The 20,402-nt window shown below is 37.2% G+C and overlaps 1 protein-coding gene across 1 annotated transcript in view; it reads left to right on the forward strand.

The window, feature by feature from the left end:
- LOC118735729 (discoidin domain-containing receptor 2) overlaps positions 1 to 20,402 on the forward strand; it is a 532,634-nt gene that overhangs the window by 331,861 nt on the left and 180,371 nt on the right. The window contains exons 15-16 of the mRNA XM_036465663.1: positions 3,508 to 3,771; positions 7,472 to 7,564. Of these exons, the coding sequence (XP_036321556.1) occupies positions 3,508 to 3,771; positions 7,472 to 7,564 (357 nt within the window). The remainder of the gene's footprint in view (positions 1 to 3,507; positions 3,772 to 7,471; positions 7,565 to 20,402) is intronic.

Raw genomic sequence — 20,402 nt, forward strand, 5'->3', positions numbered from 1 at the left:
TTGCCCCTACCCAAAAGTTCGACCCAAATTGGGGGACATCAGAATTCTTTTTAGAGGTATGGTTCCTTCGGTAAAGTTTGTTATTTTGATCCCTAGAATATGATTTTTACAGAGCAATGGGCGATTTTTAAATCGACCCGCTCTAATGTACATATATAAAAATTTCTCGAATACGTAGCTTATTTCATGTATAGACCCCATAGAAAAAATTTGAAGCGTATCGGAGATATGACATCATTTTTTTACGAAATCCATCCGACTTAAAAAGAATGGCTCATATGTATACAGTATACTGAAAGAATGTGTTAGGATGTTACGCCCGTAACGCAGGAAATGCCCATATGTATGTATGTATGTAGAGTAATAAGTTAATATGCCTCCATTTGTGTGAATGCTGTTGTGCGTATGGACACCCGCTTCCATGGCATGTGTTGGCCATTTTAGTGCAACTATGAGAATGTTAATTATTTCACATATCCTGTTTTGTCGCAACAAGGATAACGGTCATAATGCACTTTGAGGTTTTATGACCGCAACACAATTTTATATGCTGCCGCAATGTGACACACAACGACCATATCACAACTTGATCGGCATTCGAGCAAGCAGGAAAGAGTCAAGAGATGAACCAAATTCGTTGAGTATAGAGCACATATACATATATACATATATATATATATATGTGTTTATATGCAAGCTAGCAGTTATACTATAGGTACATGCGAGTATTGCAGGTCGTTTGGCAGCTGCAAAATTGCTATTATTCCACAACAAATGCCCTTTTTACATCCTTCTCCTGCTCTGACGCGTTGCGCTCTTCGAGCTGGCCTACAATGCAATTGTGTTCGTTGGTGTGTATGTGTGCCTATTCGGTATACCTGAGTGTGTGTGTGTGTGGGCATATTTGATTTCATATTATGACAGCTCGGTTTTGTGCACAGACAACATTTGGTATTAAATCATCATCAAAAATTGCAATGAAATGCATTTTCATTATGATTATGAAATTTGTGGAAAAAATAAAAATATTAAAAGATATTTGACAATTTAATAATTTTAATGCAACCGACAGCTGGCACGGCATATCATATAGTAAATAATAAAGTACTGAGGTTATAAATATAAAATATTTACGATGTTCTGAAATAGAATGAAATAACAAATGAAGTAGAATACTTAGAATGAAATAAGATTAAATGAAATAAAGTAAATAATTTAATTCGTGTAAGGACTTCGTAGCGTAAACTTGTGTTTGGATCGTAGATCCCGGATCTGTATATCATTTTTCTAGATCACGTAATTGTCCAAGATATTTTCATTTTAAGTTTGCATTGCATTGATTGCAAAAATAATCGAACTTCAGCATGGAAATTGTTACGCATATTTACGCCTTGTGCGAGTATGTACAAGGTAGTCACCGTACGATGTGGCGTATGAGTAACATTATTTCCCAGCCCCATTTCATTCAAAACTTGTTTATTTATCGATCGATTTTCATCGTTGTAGCTTTATTTTTTTTTTAAGAACAGGCTTCAATACAAATTTAAAAAAACTAAAAAATATTTCGCTAGTTTAGAGTGAAAAGTTGCTAAGTCCCATTTTAAAGATTTTACGGGAGGATAAAAAACCAGGGCTGCAAACCACTCCAAAAAATGGTGCGGTTCTGTTCAGTTGCTTATCCGCTTAGAAAAATCTTGGTGCATGGGTATTCCCGAACCGCGGTTCGGTTCGGTTCAAATGGTTCAATTTTTTTTTTATGGTAAAGGATACAAATCTTACAAAACTATGTATATAAAAATAAAAGGCTTTATTATTGAGATTAAATTCAAACAGCCACATTTATAGTAGTGGAAAAATAAATAGTGATGCGAAATTTTAACAATTATGCCCATATTTTTGTTTTATTTAAGGTTTACTTTTTTTAGTATAGTTCATCGTCCAAGTTTAAAACTTTGTCAAAAAAATTGTGAAAATTCTGCAAGTTTTCAACCAAATTGCAAACTTTTTAATAAGAATTTCTATTAAAAATTTTTAAGGTTTAAGTTGATTTTTGGCAAATTTTTCCCGGATTTGATTTTTTTGCTGGCGGTTATATGCATTTTCTTCCACATAAAACATTTCTAGCATTTTTTATATGGATGAAATTATAACTCACAGAGATGCCATTAAACTCCAAAATATTTGCAGTTTTACTATAGGGTTGCATTTTTTGGCAAAGTTGTGAATTTCAAACTGAACCGAACCATTTTTTGGAGTGGTTTTCGGTGCGGTATTGGCATTTAAAAATAAAAATGGTTCGGTTCGAAGCCCGAAAAAACAGCGACGGTTCGGTTCAAAAACCGGTTTGCAGCCCTGGAAAAACTTCTGATGGCAATTTTCTTCACTGACCAACTCTGGAAAAACGGTATACATGCCCGCAATGTACGACTCTATTTTAAGTTCGCGTGTTTCGGCGTTTTTTGTCATTTTAAAACTTGAAATTTTCCTTACAGTGTACAAAGGCACAAAAGGAAATCAAAATTATAGAGGGAATTGAATATGGTAAGGCAGTGATCTTTAGTGAACTTACAGTACGACCCTATATTGGTCATTGGCAGGGCCGTGGAGAGGAAATCCGGCCCTGGAGGAAATTTCAATTGTACGCCCCTGCCACCTCCCTTAACCACCTCCCCCCCCCCCCACCCTTCCACCCACAATTTATTTTTTCCGGTGTAAAATTATATAGGAATCCCATTGCAGTGACGAGGCAAAGGCTTTTAGGATAGCAGCGTAGTCAGGTCCCTTGCCAACTCCCCAAACATTACATAGCCATTCCTGAAATTCGGCTCTAGGTTGAGCACGAACGATACTATTTAGTTTTTTATCTCGAGTTTGGAATCATCAGGGTACAAAACTTGAGTTTATTTTCACATATTATTACTCTACTGGGCTTTATGAAGGTCAGCATTGAGTCTGTGAGTTTTACTTCGGAATCATTTATGATAAATTTAAGGAAACCCAAATGACCCCTTAAGTTCCCAATTTTCACGCTCAGGGCGCTTTAGCAAGCGTTTCAGGATAGAAGCAGCATTTTTTTTACGTTTTACTTAAACAAGCTTCACGTTTATCCAAGCATCAATATTTCGTAAGCTTTTAGCTCTATTTCCCCTTGATGCGGTCATCAATTTAGAATATGCTGCTATGCTTTATTTTCTGTTTCAGAAATGTCTCCGACTTTACCGAATTTACCAAGCTTTTTCCGTTCTCGAGCTAGCACCTCTATGTGTGTTGTGGTGCTAATGACTAATATGGCTGGCCCGGACACCATTCGGTATGCTTACGCTACACAAAGCGTTGCCTTGTGATGCAGCAAAGATCATTGCTTTTCCTGTTGTGTTTTAAATTTGTTAGTTATTTGAACGTCAAGCCATATATATGAGTACCGCTTATTTCTAAAATACATATGTAGGTAAATAAATATAATGTTCTAATTTTTTATATATTTGTACGTCTTCCTCTCTCCTCCAGCGCCAACTTGGTTGCGGTCGCTACTCTCCGGCCCGGCGCACCCGAACATATGCGCAAAGAATTTCGCAGTAAGGCGAAACAACTGGCGCGTCTCAACGATCCAAATGTGGCGCATTTACTAGGCGCTTGCCTGCGTGATGAGCCCATTTGCATGGTATTCGATTACTCTGAATGCTTGGGTGATTTGAATCAATTCCTACAGGAGCATGTAGCCGAAACGACGCACAGCCTACAGGCGGGTATTATGACGAATAAGAGCTTAAGGTGAGTATGATTATAGAGGTAGCAGATCAAATTTAGTATTTAAGTTTAGCAAAACTTCGTTTTCCTCTATAAGGCTATTTTGATGATTGTAGATATTTAAGAAAAATACAATGACCATAATAAGATTGAGTACACAAAATTATTTCGTTCGATTCATAAATCAACCCATTCAATTGACCCCAGGTTTCAATTCATTCTTCGTTTGGATTTCTTTTCTGCTGAGCTTAACATATGCCTATTACTTAAGTTATCTGCAATGTGTAGAAACATAAGTTAGTTTTATAAAAATACTCCAAATATTAGCTTCAATCTTTTTCAAACTATTCCGTGGTTGCCTTGCAAAATTTTCAGGGAAATTATGCGCAATAATTTACGTGCGATAATCAAAAGCTCATGCCGCTGCAAGTGTAGTTTTGACAGTTTACAGAAACAGAAGTGTTGATGGGAATAATAGCTGCGTATTCCTTCTTAAATCCTTCGATAGACCTTTTCTTTAGTTTTGGTTCAGCAGCTACTTAAATGGAACCTTACGACCACAAGGAATGACTGGCTAAATTCTACATAGTTTCTTGCAATAAAACAAATTCACTGGTATTCCGTATACTATGTTCAAAAGTAATCGTAGTCTCTCCATAGGTGTACCTCTAAATCGAAGAGTTGGTGCCGACTTTTATTCATTCCTAGGTCTGTCAAAAGACTTTTGACTTTCATATAAGATGCCAATTATATAGTAATCCTCCATAATGTAGTGGTGGATAGTACCAAAAAATGTGAAGAATAATCAAACAAATATTCCGGTTTCTCTAAACAAATGATGACCTCCAAGCTTTTTTATATATTTCATGAACATATATGAACCGTCAGGATAAACACAATAGCGGCGCACGACGACTTCCGTCAGTTGTCATTTTTTTGATTGATTTGAAAATTTTCATTAAAATTAAATATTTTTTCGGTACGTGCATGTATGTAGATTTTCTGGAAAAAAACAATAGGTGAAAACATTAGCAAACTTGTGAAAATAATAAAAAATACTACAATCAACACTCAATCAAATTGTGCCGTTCCCGCTGGGCAGTAGAAATATAAATAAATTGAAATCAACCGAAAAACGTCGGTGGTAAAAACGCTGCCGCCGCAATTATGGACCATTCCATATGCCTTTGTGAGTTTGAATTTTGACAGCGATTAACCGTCGACCGCTTTACCGTCGTCCGCTACAATTCTGGGTAGAGCTCAAAGCGAGTACAATGGGTGCAATGTAAGCAGCGAAAAAGCTGGAGTATTTTCATTGGAAAAGCGCAGTTGTAAAGGTGCCGTTAGTAAATCCAGATATGGATTTATTATAGACCAGTACTCATTCGCATTGACCGATGAGTGTTACTTCTGGTTTTTTTTTTTTGTTTACCTGCCAAACGTGGTCGAGAAATTTCTACTCCTAGATCGGTTGTAATCAAACGCCTAGTTATAGCAGCACACAATTAATACGCAGACTTTCTTGTGAGAAAGTATCCCAGTGGAAGTTATAGAAAGGCGTTGGAAGAGATGGGAAGGCATTGGCAGGGATAGGAATGCACTGGAAGGGATACGAGGGCATTGGAAGGGATAGGCAGGCAGTGCAAGTTATAGGAACGCATTGTAAGGGATAGAAAGGCATTGGAAGGGAAAGGAACGCATTGAAAGGGATACGAAGGCATTGGAAGGGATAGGACGGCAGTGAAAAGTATAGGAAGGCTTGCAAGGGATGGGAATGCATTGGAAGGGAAGCGGTAGGAACGCTGCCGACAATCAGCTATTTTGAAAGACCGGAAAAATTTTAACCTTTTCGCAGTAGTTGGCTCTGCTCAAGCATTCAGATTACTAAGTGGATTTTGAATGCAACCAGTACTGTAGAGCTGTAGGGGACTAATATAGACTTTTTAAAACAATCAAAGGTAAAAAAGAAAAAAAATCATTTTTAAAGGAGGAAAACATAATTAAAAATCGGTTTATAAAAATTTAACTAAATACACAAAACAAAAATATTTTTGATTTGAAAACCATAAAATCTGAAAGGAAATAAAAAAAATACATTTCTCTTTGAAATAATCTACAAATAAAGAATTAGAAAATAAAAAAATAAATAAAATAATTTTCTAACAAACAAATGAAATTAAAAGAATACTTTCTTTTTAATATAATAAAATCTAAAAACTAAATTAAAAATAAAAGCAAATCAAATTAAAAAATAAAATTTAATAAAAAAATAAAAATAAATGAAATATGTTACTAAAAATTAGAAGCAATTAATTTTTTTAAACAAAAAAAATCGAAATACTTTATTAAAAAGAATAAATTTAAATTTAAAAATTAAATAAATACATAAAAGCAAGTTTTTAAAAATTAAAATAATTAAAAATTATATATTTTTTTTCTTTTTAAAACAATATAATGTGAAAATTAATTTAAAAAAGCAGAAATATTAAATTAAAAAAAAAAATCGCTGCCCGAGAATTTGAACCTTGGATCTCTCTCTTTCAAACTATCTTGCCTTTCTTTTAGTTGTCGTACAAAAGACCTGCAACTATCTTAGCCAAAATTACCCTGTTATTCAATACAAGTTAAGGTTATTCTTCTATTTAGATGCAATTCGACTTGCAGTGCCCATACTTATTCTTCAACCAATTTTTAACCAAAAAATATTGTCGTCTGTCGTGGCCGATAGGTAAGAGGTGTGTACTACGACGTGGAGTTGTTCATTCCTGATGGTTGTACCATTTTGGTCGGCCATTTTTCTTTTACTTTACTGCCAGCAAATGAGATAACCCGCGAGTCTTTTGCGTAGAAATAATTATCCTTATGACTTTAAAATTAACAAATGCTGAGACCTCAAATTGTAACGCCTTAAACTAACATAAATAAATGTACACAACTACTTAAACACATACAAAATTTCAAAATAACCAAATCAAATTTCTAACAAATTTTTCATTTCATTTCTTGTTTTACATCCTCTGCGCTTTATCTTGTTTCCGACTTCCGTTTGGCTGATGACATCAACGACGACGACGACTACTACCCTGCTTGGCGGCGGCTCCGTCTGAAAAACACCACTACTACCAACAACAAATTCATCCTCAACATGAAATCTAATGATGAAAATTCCATTGGTCTACTCCCTCAAAAACAAAAAAAAAAAAAACAAAAACACGTCTGTAACTACACCAACAAACCAACGCCGCCGATGCAATAATGATCATCTACATTATTATTAATTTTCCTCACTTTGTGCTTTCCCAAAAATAATGTTTGTCCTATCATACTTCCGGTCTCGTGTCGATGATAATTTTCAACAACCATACCAAACACCAAAATGACAACCAACAACGCACCAACATCATCTTCATCAACAATGCCACCGATAATGGCGTTTGTAACTTTTTTCTTCGCCACAACCTTACCGCCTGATTTACGATGCCGAGATACTGTGTTGTGCTTGCTGTCGCATACATACATACATACTTTTCGCCATCTCTGCTCTCTGTATGGGGTTGATGGCCGAAAACTTTTCACATTCCTGACAAACACGCCGCTGCTATTGCCACTCTAATGTCTCCATCAACGACGACGACGACTATGCATTGAATGGGTGGTGGGGGCGGTGGTCAAATAAAAAATTGGGCAAACAACGCGAATGCTGAATTTCTGTATGTAAAAATAGCTACGGCTGCCTGGTGTACATGGCTACGCAAATTGCATCGGGCATGAAACATTTGGAGCAGATGAATTTCGTGCATCGCGATCTGGCAACAAGGTAAGTGGCAACACGTAGTATCCTTCTATATATATATATATATATATATATATATATATGTATGTATAAGCGTCTAACCAACTCCAACTTATCTGCAAGAACTTATCTACTCATCGCCAAAAACACAAACCAAAGTCAAATGAAGCTGAAAGCAAAGCTGGTGGAATTGACGACTCCATTCTATGCAACAAAAACCATTTTGTGGTTGAATGTTTTGAGTTTCGACATTTCAAAATCGCACTTACATTGAAAACTTTTCGAATTCGTAGTTTCAAAAAAAAAGGCACATTCAGACGCAAATATATGTACACACACAGAGACAGTGGCGAGATACAGCCACCGCCGGCGACGTTCGACGATGGTTGCTTCCAAAAACTTTGTGTGAAAACTTAATTTTTGTGGTGTAAAATCATTTGGAGCTAACTACAAGCAAAGTATTTGCACTTTGTGAATTTCAATTGCTAAATATGTATGTACATACATACGTACATACGTACTCGTATATTCTATTGCAACCAAAGTAAAGGGTGCACCTTTGTGTTTGTGTGCGTATGAGCGCTTGCACCGGTGGTTGTGCGGAAATTAAATTCGTACTGAAATTGCTGATAAGCGTGAAGATGCGACAAGTTTTTTTTTTTTTTAACTCAACTTTCTTGTTGTTGGCATTTTTGGCTTAGCAAATCTATGGCTCCAAGCGGCAAATAATTTCTAATTTCGAAACTTTTCGGAACACTTTAAACGACAAAGATTTCGAAGGTCTTTAACAGTTTGAAGGCAGTGAAAAATTTCTATAGCTATGGGCACTAATTGGACAAGGAAAGCAAGGGCGCCCACGAACGAAATGGAAGGATCAAGTGAAAAAGGACCTATCTGCGCTCGGGATGAACAACTGCCGTAAATTCGCTAAGGCCTAAACAAGGTGGGCAGATAACAGCACTCAGACTACGTGCTGTCCATTGTACTGTTTTCATGTCCTTTTTAATCTGTTTTAAATCTGCAGGATTTACGAATAAGCCTTAGTAGATTTTTGGGCGTCAAAAGGCTCAGGTGTTCGTCGTACCTAATTCTTGCAAAGGCGGGGCAAATTCACAAAAAGTGTTCCACCGTTTCATCCACTTCCAGGAACGATGAGCAGGTGTTTGTGCCACGGGAAGTGACCAGTCAGCAGTCCAACAAGTTGCCTGCAGTCCTGTCGGCACAATGAGAGAAAAAACTAGATAGACCTTCTGAGATTGAGGGAGATATGAATTGTTCCCACCTGCAGGCCTCGATGTCTCCCAGTCATTGCTGGGCGAAGTCTTCGCCCAGTTTCTGATGGCCTGAGCCAACTTTGCCCAAATAATCAGGTGGCTCATTACCAGTTACTACCGAGTAAAGCAAGCTCCATACGTTTACCAATATAATTAAGTCGTGATTTGCATAGCCGAACTAGTTTGGAAGTAATAAGTTAGAGGGCTGGCCAGTGCCTCAAGTGAACTGTCACTGCAGAGCGGCTTTATAGAGCTGCAAATTTATTCGAGTGGCCGTCACTGGACTGTAGCGCGAATCGCTTTGATCACTCGTTTACGATCAGAAAAGAGACTCAAGCGATTTCCGTACTTATTCCGCAGATAACAGAGCCCTGTCCCATCCTCAAAACCACAGTAGCACCTTCTCTACCCTCCCGGTTGCTACCCATTTTCTTACAGATAACACGCCAGTGTAGTTCTGCCTCGACTGACCCTGGCATCACTTCTACTCTATGTTTTAGGCAAGGGTTTCGTGTATCCAGTCCTCGAAATTGCCTGAATTGTTGCGTTTTTATAGGCGGTGGTTTTCTCCTCATCCTCGTACTTCCCGAAACACATGAATGGCATTCAGGTTACACACACCAAATGGATTTCAATCGCCTTTTACGGACAAACATGCCTCACTACTACTTTCTAAAAATAATCAAAGTAATTTTTGAACTATAAAATTCCTCTCTGATTCTTCCTCGCTCCTTTGGCAAACCATCTGTAACTTATTAACACAATTTGTAGATAAAGGCTTGACACCGTGTATGAACGCATGCGGGATTAGCTCAAACTGTAAAGTAGACCGCAAACTAGTAATTACGCGTGAAGCTTTGTCAAACACCATTCGCTTTGTTAAAAAGGAAAAAGAAAGTTCCTACTTTTCCGCCTCTCTCACTGGGTGGCATACTAAAAATGTATACTCTCTGATAGGTTGAAGCATCTAAACTTGATAGTGGATAGCAAGGTATCCTGGCACCTATAGCCTTACATGTATAGTTTTAGGAGTCCATTGAAAAGCGTTGGGACCCCTTTTGTTGGTTTTTTTATTGCTGTTTTATTGCTTAGTTGTTGTAGTGACTACTTAACGCAGCCTAGAATCCAATAATTTTTCAATCTTTGTCGTCAATCTCAACTAAGAGTTGGAAGCATGCTGTTTCGCAGGGATCGAGCCAAGGAAGAGACTATTTAGGTGAATTGGGTTAAATGGCCATGTGAGGAGGTGGTTGGTGTCGTGAGGGAAACCTGCACATACCGGGCATATTCGAGGTCTAGTCGTCCTAAGGAGAACACCAGCCTGTTACAATACTCAGATCGTAATTGTGCCCGAGTAAATAGGTTCTCAATAGGCAGCTGAAGCTCTTCCTTATCAATAGATGGACACTGAACTCCGATGACATCTTCACCGAGCGTGACTGTCTTACGTAGATCTGGTTCTCGTACTGCAGTTCGTAAAAATTTCATTGTTATTATTATGTCCTCTTATGACTTCAGGGGATATCACATCGCAGTCCGGAGAGCTGTATTGTAGCATGTATGTTCATGTTCATATACTTGTTCCCTATTTGTCCCCGGTGACCAAATCGGTGGTGTATAGTTAAGAACTGGCCGACCAATAAACTTGTATGTGGCCGACAACGTTTCCATGTATTTGCCCCATGTGACTGCAAGGTATTTGAAAACTTTGCAGCGGCCCTGTTCTATATTAATATTTGTGGTTCTTACCATAAGTGTTTTCGTGTTGATAAATTTCAGAATTGCTCGCTGAGGATTTCGAAGGGGAACGAATAGGCTCGTTGATGTAAGGAGCTAGAATGTTGGGAGATTTAAGTGATTAGTTTTGAACAAGGGTCATCGAAAGCTCCCTCTGGTGGTTGGGAAGCTTCAAAATAAAACAATTAAACAGAAACGGGGAGAGTGTGTTAGAGTGTGATATCATGGCTAATTTTTTTAGGTCTTGATATTTCAACTCGAAAAAAATTTGGCTGACGACTTAACGCCGTCAGTTGTCTAGGTATTTACGGCATTGAGTTACGTAGTGATGCTTTTGGCACTTTGCCCAGCCATGCTGAAGCTTTGCTAGGGTTTGGTAGAAATTCGCTACTGGTGTAAACAAAAGACACATTGGGTATTGACAGTTTGTGCAGCCTTCTGGTCACTCGACGCTTGGCTGTGTCCACCAGAGAATGCAATGGGAATAGTCGCACTTTTATGTACGGATTTCAAACCTAATAATAAACCTTTTTCCTTCTGCAGTCTAGATACATACATATGTGCTACTTACCAATGATGGTTTGCTTTCTTGTCAGCAAAGAGAAGGTACAGTTAGCCAATATTTTATTAGTTTTAAAGCTTCGAATATGTATGAAAACTTATTTTAAAAATTCTTCAACTTCAATGAAAAACGCCTTTGATTGAGTTTTTTTTTTTGTTAACACCACATACATAAAATCCAAGCAAAAATCTCTGTTAAAACGCAAATAAACCCAATTTAAAATGCCAACGAACATATATACATACATGCTTAAGTGCGTATTTCAAGCAATAAAAAGCAAAAATTCAATTCAGCGCAGCATTATTATTTCACAAAACACATCACTCATATTTTTTACGCGCACTCATATCATTCACACATGCTTGCGTATGCATAGTATATTTCAATACGAATTACTTCCGCTTAAAAAAAGTTTGGCACTTACTTTGAGAAACAATGAAAAACTCTGAAAAAGGCAAAATAACAGCAAACTTCTCAAACGGCAACTCACCCAAATAAGTTCAATTTCACTTCATTTGCATAGCAGTGTTGTTGTTGTTGTTGTTGTTTTCACTCATTGCCAGCTTTCGAGGGTAAAAATAAAAACTTCCGAAAATTTTCACAAAAATCAATGAACTGTAAATTTTACGCAACCGTCTTTTAGGCGCGCACTCGCATCTACATTAGGCATATGACTTTCTTTATGACTACGATCAAAAATGGTTGTGTAAATTTTTTTTAGTCGGTTCACTTGGAATTTTCCCTTCCACCTTCCCTCTTTCCCCAATAACAATTAGTTTTTTTGTGCCTGTGGGTCTTCTAGAACAAGTGGAAGAAGGGAGCTTTCGGGCGTTCGCCTATGCAGATGATGTAGCACTTTTGGTTAAGAGACGATTTCTAGATGACTCAAAGTTACCTGAACCAGGTAATTAAGTGGGCGGCCAACTTCGACCTCACAGTAAATCCCAGCAAGACGTAACTGGTCTTGATTATCGGAAAGTACAAAATACCCGTTGAGGATCTTCTCTCTATCAAGGGTGTCCTACTGCAACTCTCAGACAGAGTCAATTAGTTATGCTTAAATTAGCGCTTAACGCCATGTTGAACATTGCGCCTGTCGTAGCACGACACTGGAGTTCTGGAGAGCTTTGACTTCGTCCCTGAACAGACAGATTACTACGCCCCGAATTGGTTCTGAGTAGCTCGTTCTCTACATAAATTCCCTCAAGATATGGCGGGGAACTCTCCATCAAAACTATGTTCAGGCTTTCAGCTTTCTGCGGTATCATTCAGGTGGAAATAGCTGCACCAAGGAAGCGGTAGACTCACTGCTGTTCGTTAGGGAGGTTTTCATATACTAAGATAGTCAGACGGTCATCAGGGCCCTGAAGTAAGGGTAGGGGATTGTCTGATCTTTCCATCAATCGCGTTGGATTACTTCTTAATACGTCTAGTTCGGCTGACGGGTCACATCGGTGTAAGCGGTTTGAATTACTTGGCAAGGGCAGGCGCCCTTGAAGCGTTATCACTAGATTTGGACCAAATAAAGAACGCTCTGTCCTCCGGCGGTGTAGTCTTGAACGGTTAGGCCTCGTATAAGCTCAGCGAGCGCTAGACTAACGCTAGAGCATGCGCGATTGCCAGATCCGGCTGGCCTGTGGTTGACCAGGGGCGGGAGCTCCTTTCGCTTGAAAAACCTTAGCTCTCGCTAGAAGTGGGGGTTCCGATAGGCCACTCTCTCTACCGATCCCTTTTGTATCAGCTGTCATGAGGATGATGAAGTGGAATCTTCTCAACACTTTCTATTAGACTGTCCAGCCTACGCGAGGCTAAGATGGAAATATTTTGCGGGAATGGTTTTTCAGCATTTCTCATACTCTGTGGATAGGTATGTGGATTTTATTTTAAAAAGTTAAAAAGAAGTCATATGCATAATGTACTTATGTACAATACTTAACTACCAACTGTTATTGCTGCTTAAAAAGTTGTGGGGTAAAGCGTAAAAAAACATTTGGCGGGAAAATAACAAACTGCACCAAACTGAGTGAAACCAAAGGCAAGAAAAAGTGAAAATTAACAACAAAAAAAACATAGTATAAAGGGGATATGATTTCTTAAGAAAAACATATTAATAATACAAAATAAGGAGCACTGGTGGTATGCAGCGTGAAGAAGCAAACTGTTGCCACAAAAAATTTGGACACAAATTGAAGCGTAAGCGAATATGTAGTTTAAAAATTTTAGAGCCAAAAAAGCAGCTAAGCAGAGAATATCAAAAAAATTTTAATGTAATAATGCCGAATTTCCACTAGGCATTGAAATGACAAAAAATGTATGCCATTTAAAAAAAAATCCCAAGTGGAAATGAACTTAATGACTATTTTTTTAATGTAATGACACGATTATTTTTTGATGTCCGACCTTGTCATTTGTCATTTGTGCCATTTAATGCCTAGTGGAAATTCAGCATAAGAGTTTAGCAAAGTGATCCATAATTTTTCTTTCCACTTCCAGCAAGCTAACGCTCATATCTATCTTGAATTTTCCTTCAGGTTTGTAGCCAAACTTTAGACATTCAAGTTAAAATGTTTACCCACTAATTAGCGTATCTAGACCTATGTTGATTATCTACGAACGAAGTTCCAAGAAGTATATTGGAGCTTTTAGTGATAAATACGGAGGATGACATTGGTCTACCGTGATAGATACTCTCAAGTTTCGTCGCATACCAAAGTTTCAGGCTTGCAAACGCTGGAGAACTTCGCATCGTTTAAGCTATTCTCGGATAATAAAGAGGCTATATTTTTTTAAGTTTTTGTTCGTCTCTAAACTTTTCTAAATGCGCTGAAGCTAAGATTGTTTTGGGCTGCGGTTAGCAGATCGACTTTATTCGAAGCGGAACATATAAATTGTGGCTATCAGATGTTCACTTTAGACATGAGTTTGATATTATTACTCTGGCACAATTACGTTCTGGATACTGCAGCAGGTTAAATTCCTACCTATCAGACTAGACCCCGGATTACCTAAACAACTACCTCTTCATCTTCCAGCTTAACCCAGTTCAGCCAACTACCCTCTGAGGCAAGACTTGACCAGCTGAGGCCAAGCACAAGATAAACAGAAAAGTAGAGCAGACACCAAAATCAACGGCACTACAATGTTGTACGTGATCTATCGATAATGCAACCGATATCATTATAAGTATCTACCATTATACATTTATCGAAATCACTGCTGCTAAATTTATCGGAAGCAGTCTTTATCTGTTTTTGGGAACTTTTGCCGATGTCGTAATATTTATAAGGTCGTTCGATAGGCACTATGATTGTCGTTGATTCATACACATTACTCGATATCGAAAAGTTCTGTCAATAGACAGAGTTGTGGATATCGAAGGAGGCATGAAGCATTGAAATCAGTAACGAGGGAGCCTTTAAATTATTGATGACCCTAACTTCCATATTTTCTCTGAACCTAGTTAAATTACTAGTTTTTTTAGCTGCTAAACTGATTTACTCTTCGCACTTTTCTTAGAGAAACTTCAGGTCCCTTGGGAACAAAAATTTCAGCGATTTATGTAAATCCAGCCACTCTCTCGCCAAGTGTGATCGAGGACTTTTGAGCTAAAAGCCACATCGAACGAATCCTCATCCTAGTCAATCTACTGTGCTATTGGCTTATCCGAAATGTATTCAGCATTTAGATTCTACTCGTCCTTCACCTTCTTCTAAACTCATATAGCCTCGACGTCAGCTTCAGGTGGTTCGTCCACTATATGCAGGTTATTCAACGATATCAGGAGTAATTATCTTTGTAACGCCTTTCCAATCCTGCGTCTATATAAACTCAAGTGTTGCCCTTTAAACAGGCGTAAAGCATCCTCGGACTTCACCACACATGGAGTCCAAAGCTTTGACTTTGGGGTCATGAGAATCATAGCTCTGTTCACCAGGCGCATGTTGTATCCATGCATTTGTGGGTTTTAAATTTTTCCCTTTAGACGAATTTTATTCACTTCAACAAGTCGTACATTCACTTGATCATCATGCTTAATAGCTTTTTTTTTGATACAAACTTCCGACTTTCAGTAGTGATTTGTTTTCAGGGCTTCAGCAACGCGATAATTAGTTATTGCCTTTCTATCCCGTTCAACTTTTCTAAGGGCTCTGCAGCCCAATCTACGCCTATCAACCACTTAGCTTACCCGCTGCTCCTCGACTTAGAAAATCTTTAAGTCGATGGTTTGTCATCAACTACCAAGATCTTATCCGATAGCCTCAGTGGTCAAAAGTTTATCAACGCGCACGGAGACTTTTTCCCTGCGTAGTAGGCTGCATCTCAGCCTTAACCGAACGAGGTTTCTCGAACTGAAAACTCTCTCTTGCAACATTACGTTTGTTGCCTTAACTGCACCCGGCCTCAACTCACAGTCTCTCTCCGGCAGGTTAAGTGCGCGCCAATCTGTTGCGTCAATAAGTCTGCGTCAGACACGCAAACTCGAGTTGCTTATTTTCGGCGATTTATCTTTTGGTGTTTCCCTTTGCATTCACACATAGCAACTCTTTTGTACGCAATTGTCGTTGTCAGCTCTGAACCGCCAACTTAAATTACTCAGGCGAACGAGAGCATATTGCCCGAGTACGAACAACTCGGTGTCCGTCCCCTATCCTCGTCGCTACCTCCCCCACAAGCTTCAACTTGCCGCAACATTAGTTTCCGTGTCTGAGCAACGGTCAAGGGCTCGCATTCGCGATGTCATACCTGACGCCGTTTTGTATTTTCTATCGGAATCATCGCTTAGTGCCATTCCCTTGTGGATGCTAGTGAGTGACTCGCTACCTCCGTCTTCCTTCTTTTTCTCCCTTTTATTTATTTAAATTTGTTTCATATTTATTTGGATTCATCTAACTAGATCATGCGATCACTTGCTCGGTAAGGCAGTTCCCTGGTACACGTTAAGATCCGAAGATAATGTTACCATCTGAAACCAAGGATTCTTGAAATTTCGATTCCATTTCCATTTCTTTTTCAACACCGCTTTGCGCGACTCCAAAAACTCGCCTTTATTTTTATACTCACTATTTATTACTTTTAGTTTTTGTGCGAAATGAAATACATACATAGACGTTGCGAAATGCGCTGTAAATGCATTTTGAAAATGTATTTTACGCCATTTGTGTGGCGGCTATGACTGTAGCCACGCACATCAGGCACTAACATTGCCATTTGAGTGAAGCGGTCGTTGCCGCACGCTGCTTACTGTATCTTCCTCTAGCACTAGTATCTTCCTTGAATTTCCAGCACGCTTTTTGCTGCCACTTGACATTGTTTTTGCGACCGCGCGACACTTTTGCCACTAAAGGCGCTCATACTATTTATTTCTATACATTTAGTGTATTTTTTTAATGTTGTAGTTCTTGTTGTTATTATTGTTGTCATCGCATACTTGCTTTTGCCGTTTTGTCACGCAATTTTGTAACAAAATAAAATTTTGTTTTTGCTACCAATTCACTTGGTCTTGGTCTTTCTACTTTACTTTCATTGGCAATGTATATGTAAGCGTGGTTTCCTCAGCTGCCTGACAATTTCGGATGACAGCGTCTGTAAAAGCAAAAAATAGAACTAAAAGTGGAAATAAAATAAAATAGAACTCTTACAAACAAACTCGCTGACAACGCGAATAGACTTGGAAAATAAATTTAGTTGTTTTATTTATAGACTTCTAAATTGTCCTGCCGCAGGCGCTTCTTTGCTACTTCAATGCTATTACTCGTAAGCGCGCACCCGACGTTTTCGAGGACTTCACCACCCACTGCGGTGCTTTACTAGCCTGCGTCACAGGCTGCTGCACAGTCTGCTTGCTTGGTTGCCGAATATTTTGTACTTTGCCATCGGTTTTTCGCATCACACAAACTCTTACAATTCCTTCGAACTTCAGCATCGCTTCATACAATAAACCATTGGTTAGTTCCCACAATTCATTCTGCGCCAGCAAGACCACACGCTTTTCCAATTCTCAGTACGCCGTCTGTGTCCCGTGTCTTTTTGTTTTGGTCTCCACGAACATTTCGTTGGCGAACAAATTGTGTCCTTTGGGCGAATATACTTATTTTAGTTTCTTCTTCATAGTTTTCAGCGGTAAGTAGTTTTAGTTGCTGGCTCATCCGCTATCCGCTTCGTGCGCGTACGCCTTTAGCCCTTAGGGAAATTAGAATATTGCGATAGCATTTTTAGTTTAACTTCGTTTTAAAGTATTTCCCGTTACGGTGCGGCTACTTTTTCTTTTAGTGGCTTGCTGTCTTGCTTCTGAGTCACACTTTTACTTATGTACATACTTTTATAAATAAATCGACCTTTGACTTGTCGCTATTAGCTGGCAATCTCATATGATTCCAACCGATATGAGGAATAAACTTATGAGCACTTTATGGCAGGCAAATGAAAATTTAATTTTCGCTCATTCAACATTTTAAAGTATTGCACAGCTTTTGTATAATTATGTGATATCACGTCAATTGTACCCGCGTTATTATCGAATGACCTCTATTTTGTTAAATTTTGTGTGAAAATAGACGTTCAAATAAGCAAATTTTCTTTTGTGTCAAAATTTGCAAATTTAAATCCTAAACGTTTATTATTCTTAAAAAAAAAATTCTTTAAAAAAATTTCCCCTTTTCTATGTCCGCCTTCAATATTATTGAAAGTGAATAATGGGAATGTGCTACGCAGATGTTCAATGCTCTAAGTCTAAGACTAACAAGGCAATTCTTCCAACTGTCTTTTAACTTAACTCGTAAGAAAATTGTCAATTCTGGCATGAATGACCTGCCTGTCTTTTAGCAATAACTTTGTAAATTTAAGTTAAATAAAAAATAAATATTTCTTTTTAAATGTATAAAAACTAAAAAAACAAAATTTCCAAAAAGGAGGAAAATATATATAAAAAAGAAAAAATAAATAAACTAAATTCCTAAAATTTAACTTAATTAAAAAAGATATATTTTTTTCTTTTTAAAACAATAATACCTAAAAATTAACTAAACCAAAAAAAAATTTTTTAAAACAAAATAAGTTTCAAAAAATTTAATTAAACGAAAACAGTTTCGTTCTAAACCAGTAAAATTTAAAAACTAAAAGAAAATTAACTTAAAAATATTTTTTAAAAATTAAATAAAATTAAGAAAATATTTTTTTATTTTTAAAATACTAAAAACCAAAATTTCATTAAATATTAAAGAAAAATAATAATTATAATAAAAACAAGAAAGAATTCATAAAATAAGTTTTTAAAAATTAAACGATATTGATTTTTCTTTTTAAAACAATAAAATCAAAAAAAAAATACGCTCCTTCTCTATGACCAGTATTACTTTACTAAGTACTAGTGAACCCGCATGGCACTAAAACGCCCAAATTTAATATAACAAGTGGCAACCCTATTCAAAAACCTAAAAAATATAAGTCTGGAAAAAAAGTGTGATGAGGGGATGTAGTGATCTCTGAAATAGCTGTTTTAACTTCTACCGCTTAGACTTTGTTGCTTTTTCCATTTTTCCATATAAACATAAACGCGGTACCAAGCTCAATAAAAAAAATTAAAATTAAATGTTAATAAGCCACAATAACATTGACAAATATTCCCAATATTAGTCACAGTTATAAGCGATCCGTGTGCTAATTACATCTAAATCTGTCCAGCCGTTTCTGAGTGTAGGGAAGCCTCCCATGGTACGGTATCTCTAATTTTCAATCACCCTTAAAAACTAATATGTTGTTTCACACAAACAGCTCTTCAATTTGACATATAATTTTTTTAAATTTGAAAGAACGTCGCTGATCTGATGACCTTCATAAAAAATGCCTTCGCCATTATATACATAGGTACATAGTTAGATAGATATGGCGGCCGCTGTGGTGTAGTTTCCGAAGAACGTCAAGCAGTAATAAACAAAAAAAGTTGTTTCTAATAGCGACGCCTCTCAGCAGGCAATGGCAAACCTCCGAGTGTATTCCGAAATGAAAAACAGCTTCTAAAAAAGAACACAATCGCCTATCGTAGTCGGCTTAAAACTGTAACTGCCTCCCCTTTATGTGACAACATCAAGGTGTACGTCACAAATCGGAGAATAAGCTCGGCCAGACACTAACATTTTCTGTAGATAAGCGCCAATCTATTACTTTGTAAGGAAAATCTCAAGTTTCGAAATAAAAACAAATATTCAAACTTTAGCAAAAAAGAAATTAAAAAAATAACAAATATTTTGTAAGTTCTTTTGCTAAAAAAAGATAAGCTGCTAACGAATAAAGTCGACGGATAATTAATCAAGTTTTGAAAATTTAAATGAAAATGTGCAATCATTTTTTTATGAAATAGGGCCAAGAAATAATGTTACTCATACGCCAGATCGTACATTGCATATGTGAAACTATTTTCATTTTAAGGTTTCAATTTTTTTTTCATTCGCAATGTAATTTTTTAGGAAAATTACCTGATCTGAAAAAAATGGTATACAGACCCGTAATCTATGGCCCAAAATTAAGTTTACTTGGCTTGGTGTTTTTTTGTGTCATTTAAGCGTCCCTACAGAGTTATTATAGCTAGACTTAAATATGACTTTTCGTATAGGTGGCAACCCTAATAAAAACTGTTTTCAAACTAAAGCTTTCGTTTACATACATACATAAATTGTGTATAAGTTAACTAAATTTGACCTTTCAAACAGGTGGCAAACATTCATTTTCAAGTTAGAATCTTCTTAAATCTCTTTCGTCTAACATTGGTATACGCAATTCAATTAACTGATGAATTAAGTTCAATTTGATTTTTTTAAATACGTAGCAACGTTCCTAGGTTAAGTTTTGAGATAAAGCATTTCCAACGCCATTTGGATTGTTGCGCATCCTTTAATAATTCATTTTACATTGGAAATTTCAAATTAACTTTTCATTGAGATATTTGTTCCCAAAAAGAGTAAATAAAATCTAGTCAATTACCTCGAAAATATCCTAAATGTTTAAATTAAAGTTTTCTTACCACGCAGTCGTTTGATACCCATATTTTAGCGCTCTAACGTCCTCCTGAAATTCAATAAAAGAGTGCACTCACCATGAACAATTCTGTGTCCAAGTGAAAGTATGGAATATTCCACACATGCCTTTCTAACTTAACCTAACCTAGGAGTCATATAAGATTCTGACAACTTACGCTTTTCTAAGTCTTAAAAAAAAAATATTCTTCATAATTAAGTCGCCAAAAGGATCAGAAATGAGTCAGACTGGTTGTCCGATCTCAGAATCATATTTACAG

This window comes from Rhagoletis pomonella, unplaced genomic scaffold (assembly GCF_013731165.1).
Source record: "Rhagoletis pomonella isolate Grant_MI unplaced genomic scaffold, Rhpom_1.0 Rhpom_scaffold_00003, whole genome shotgun sequence".
NCBI lineage: Eukaryota > Metazoa > Arthropoda > Insecta > Diptera > Tephritidae > Rhagoletis > Rhagoletis pomonella.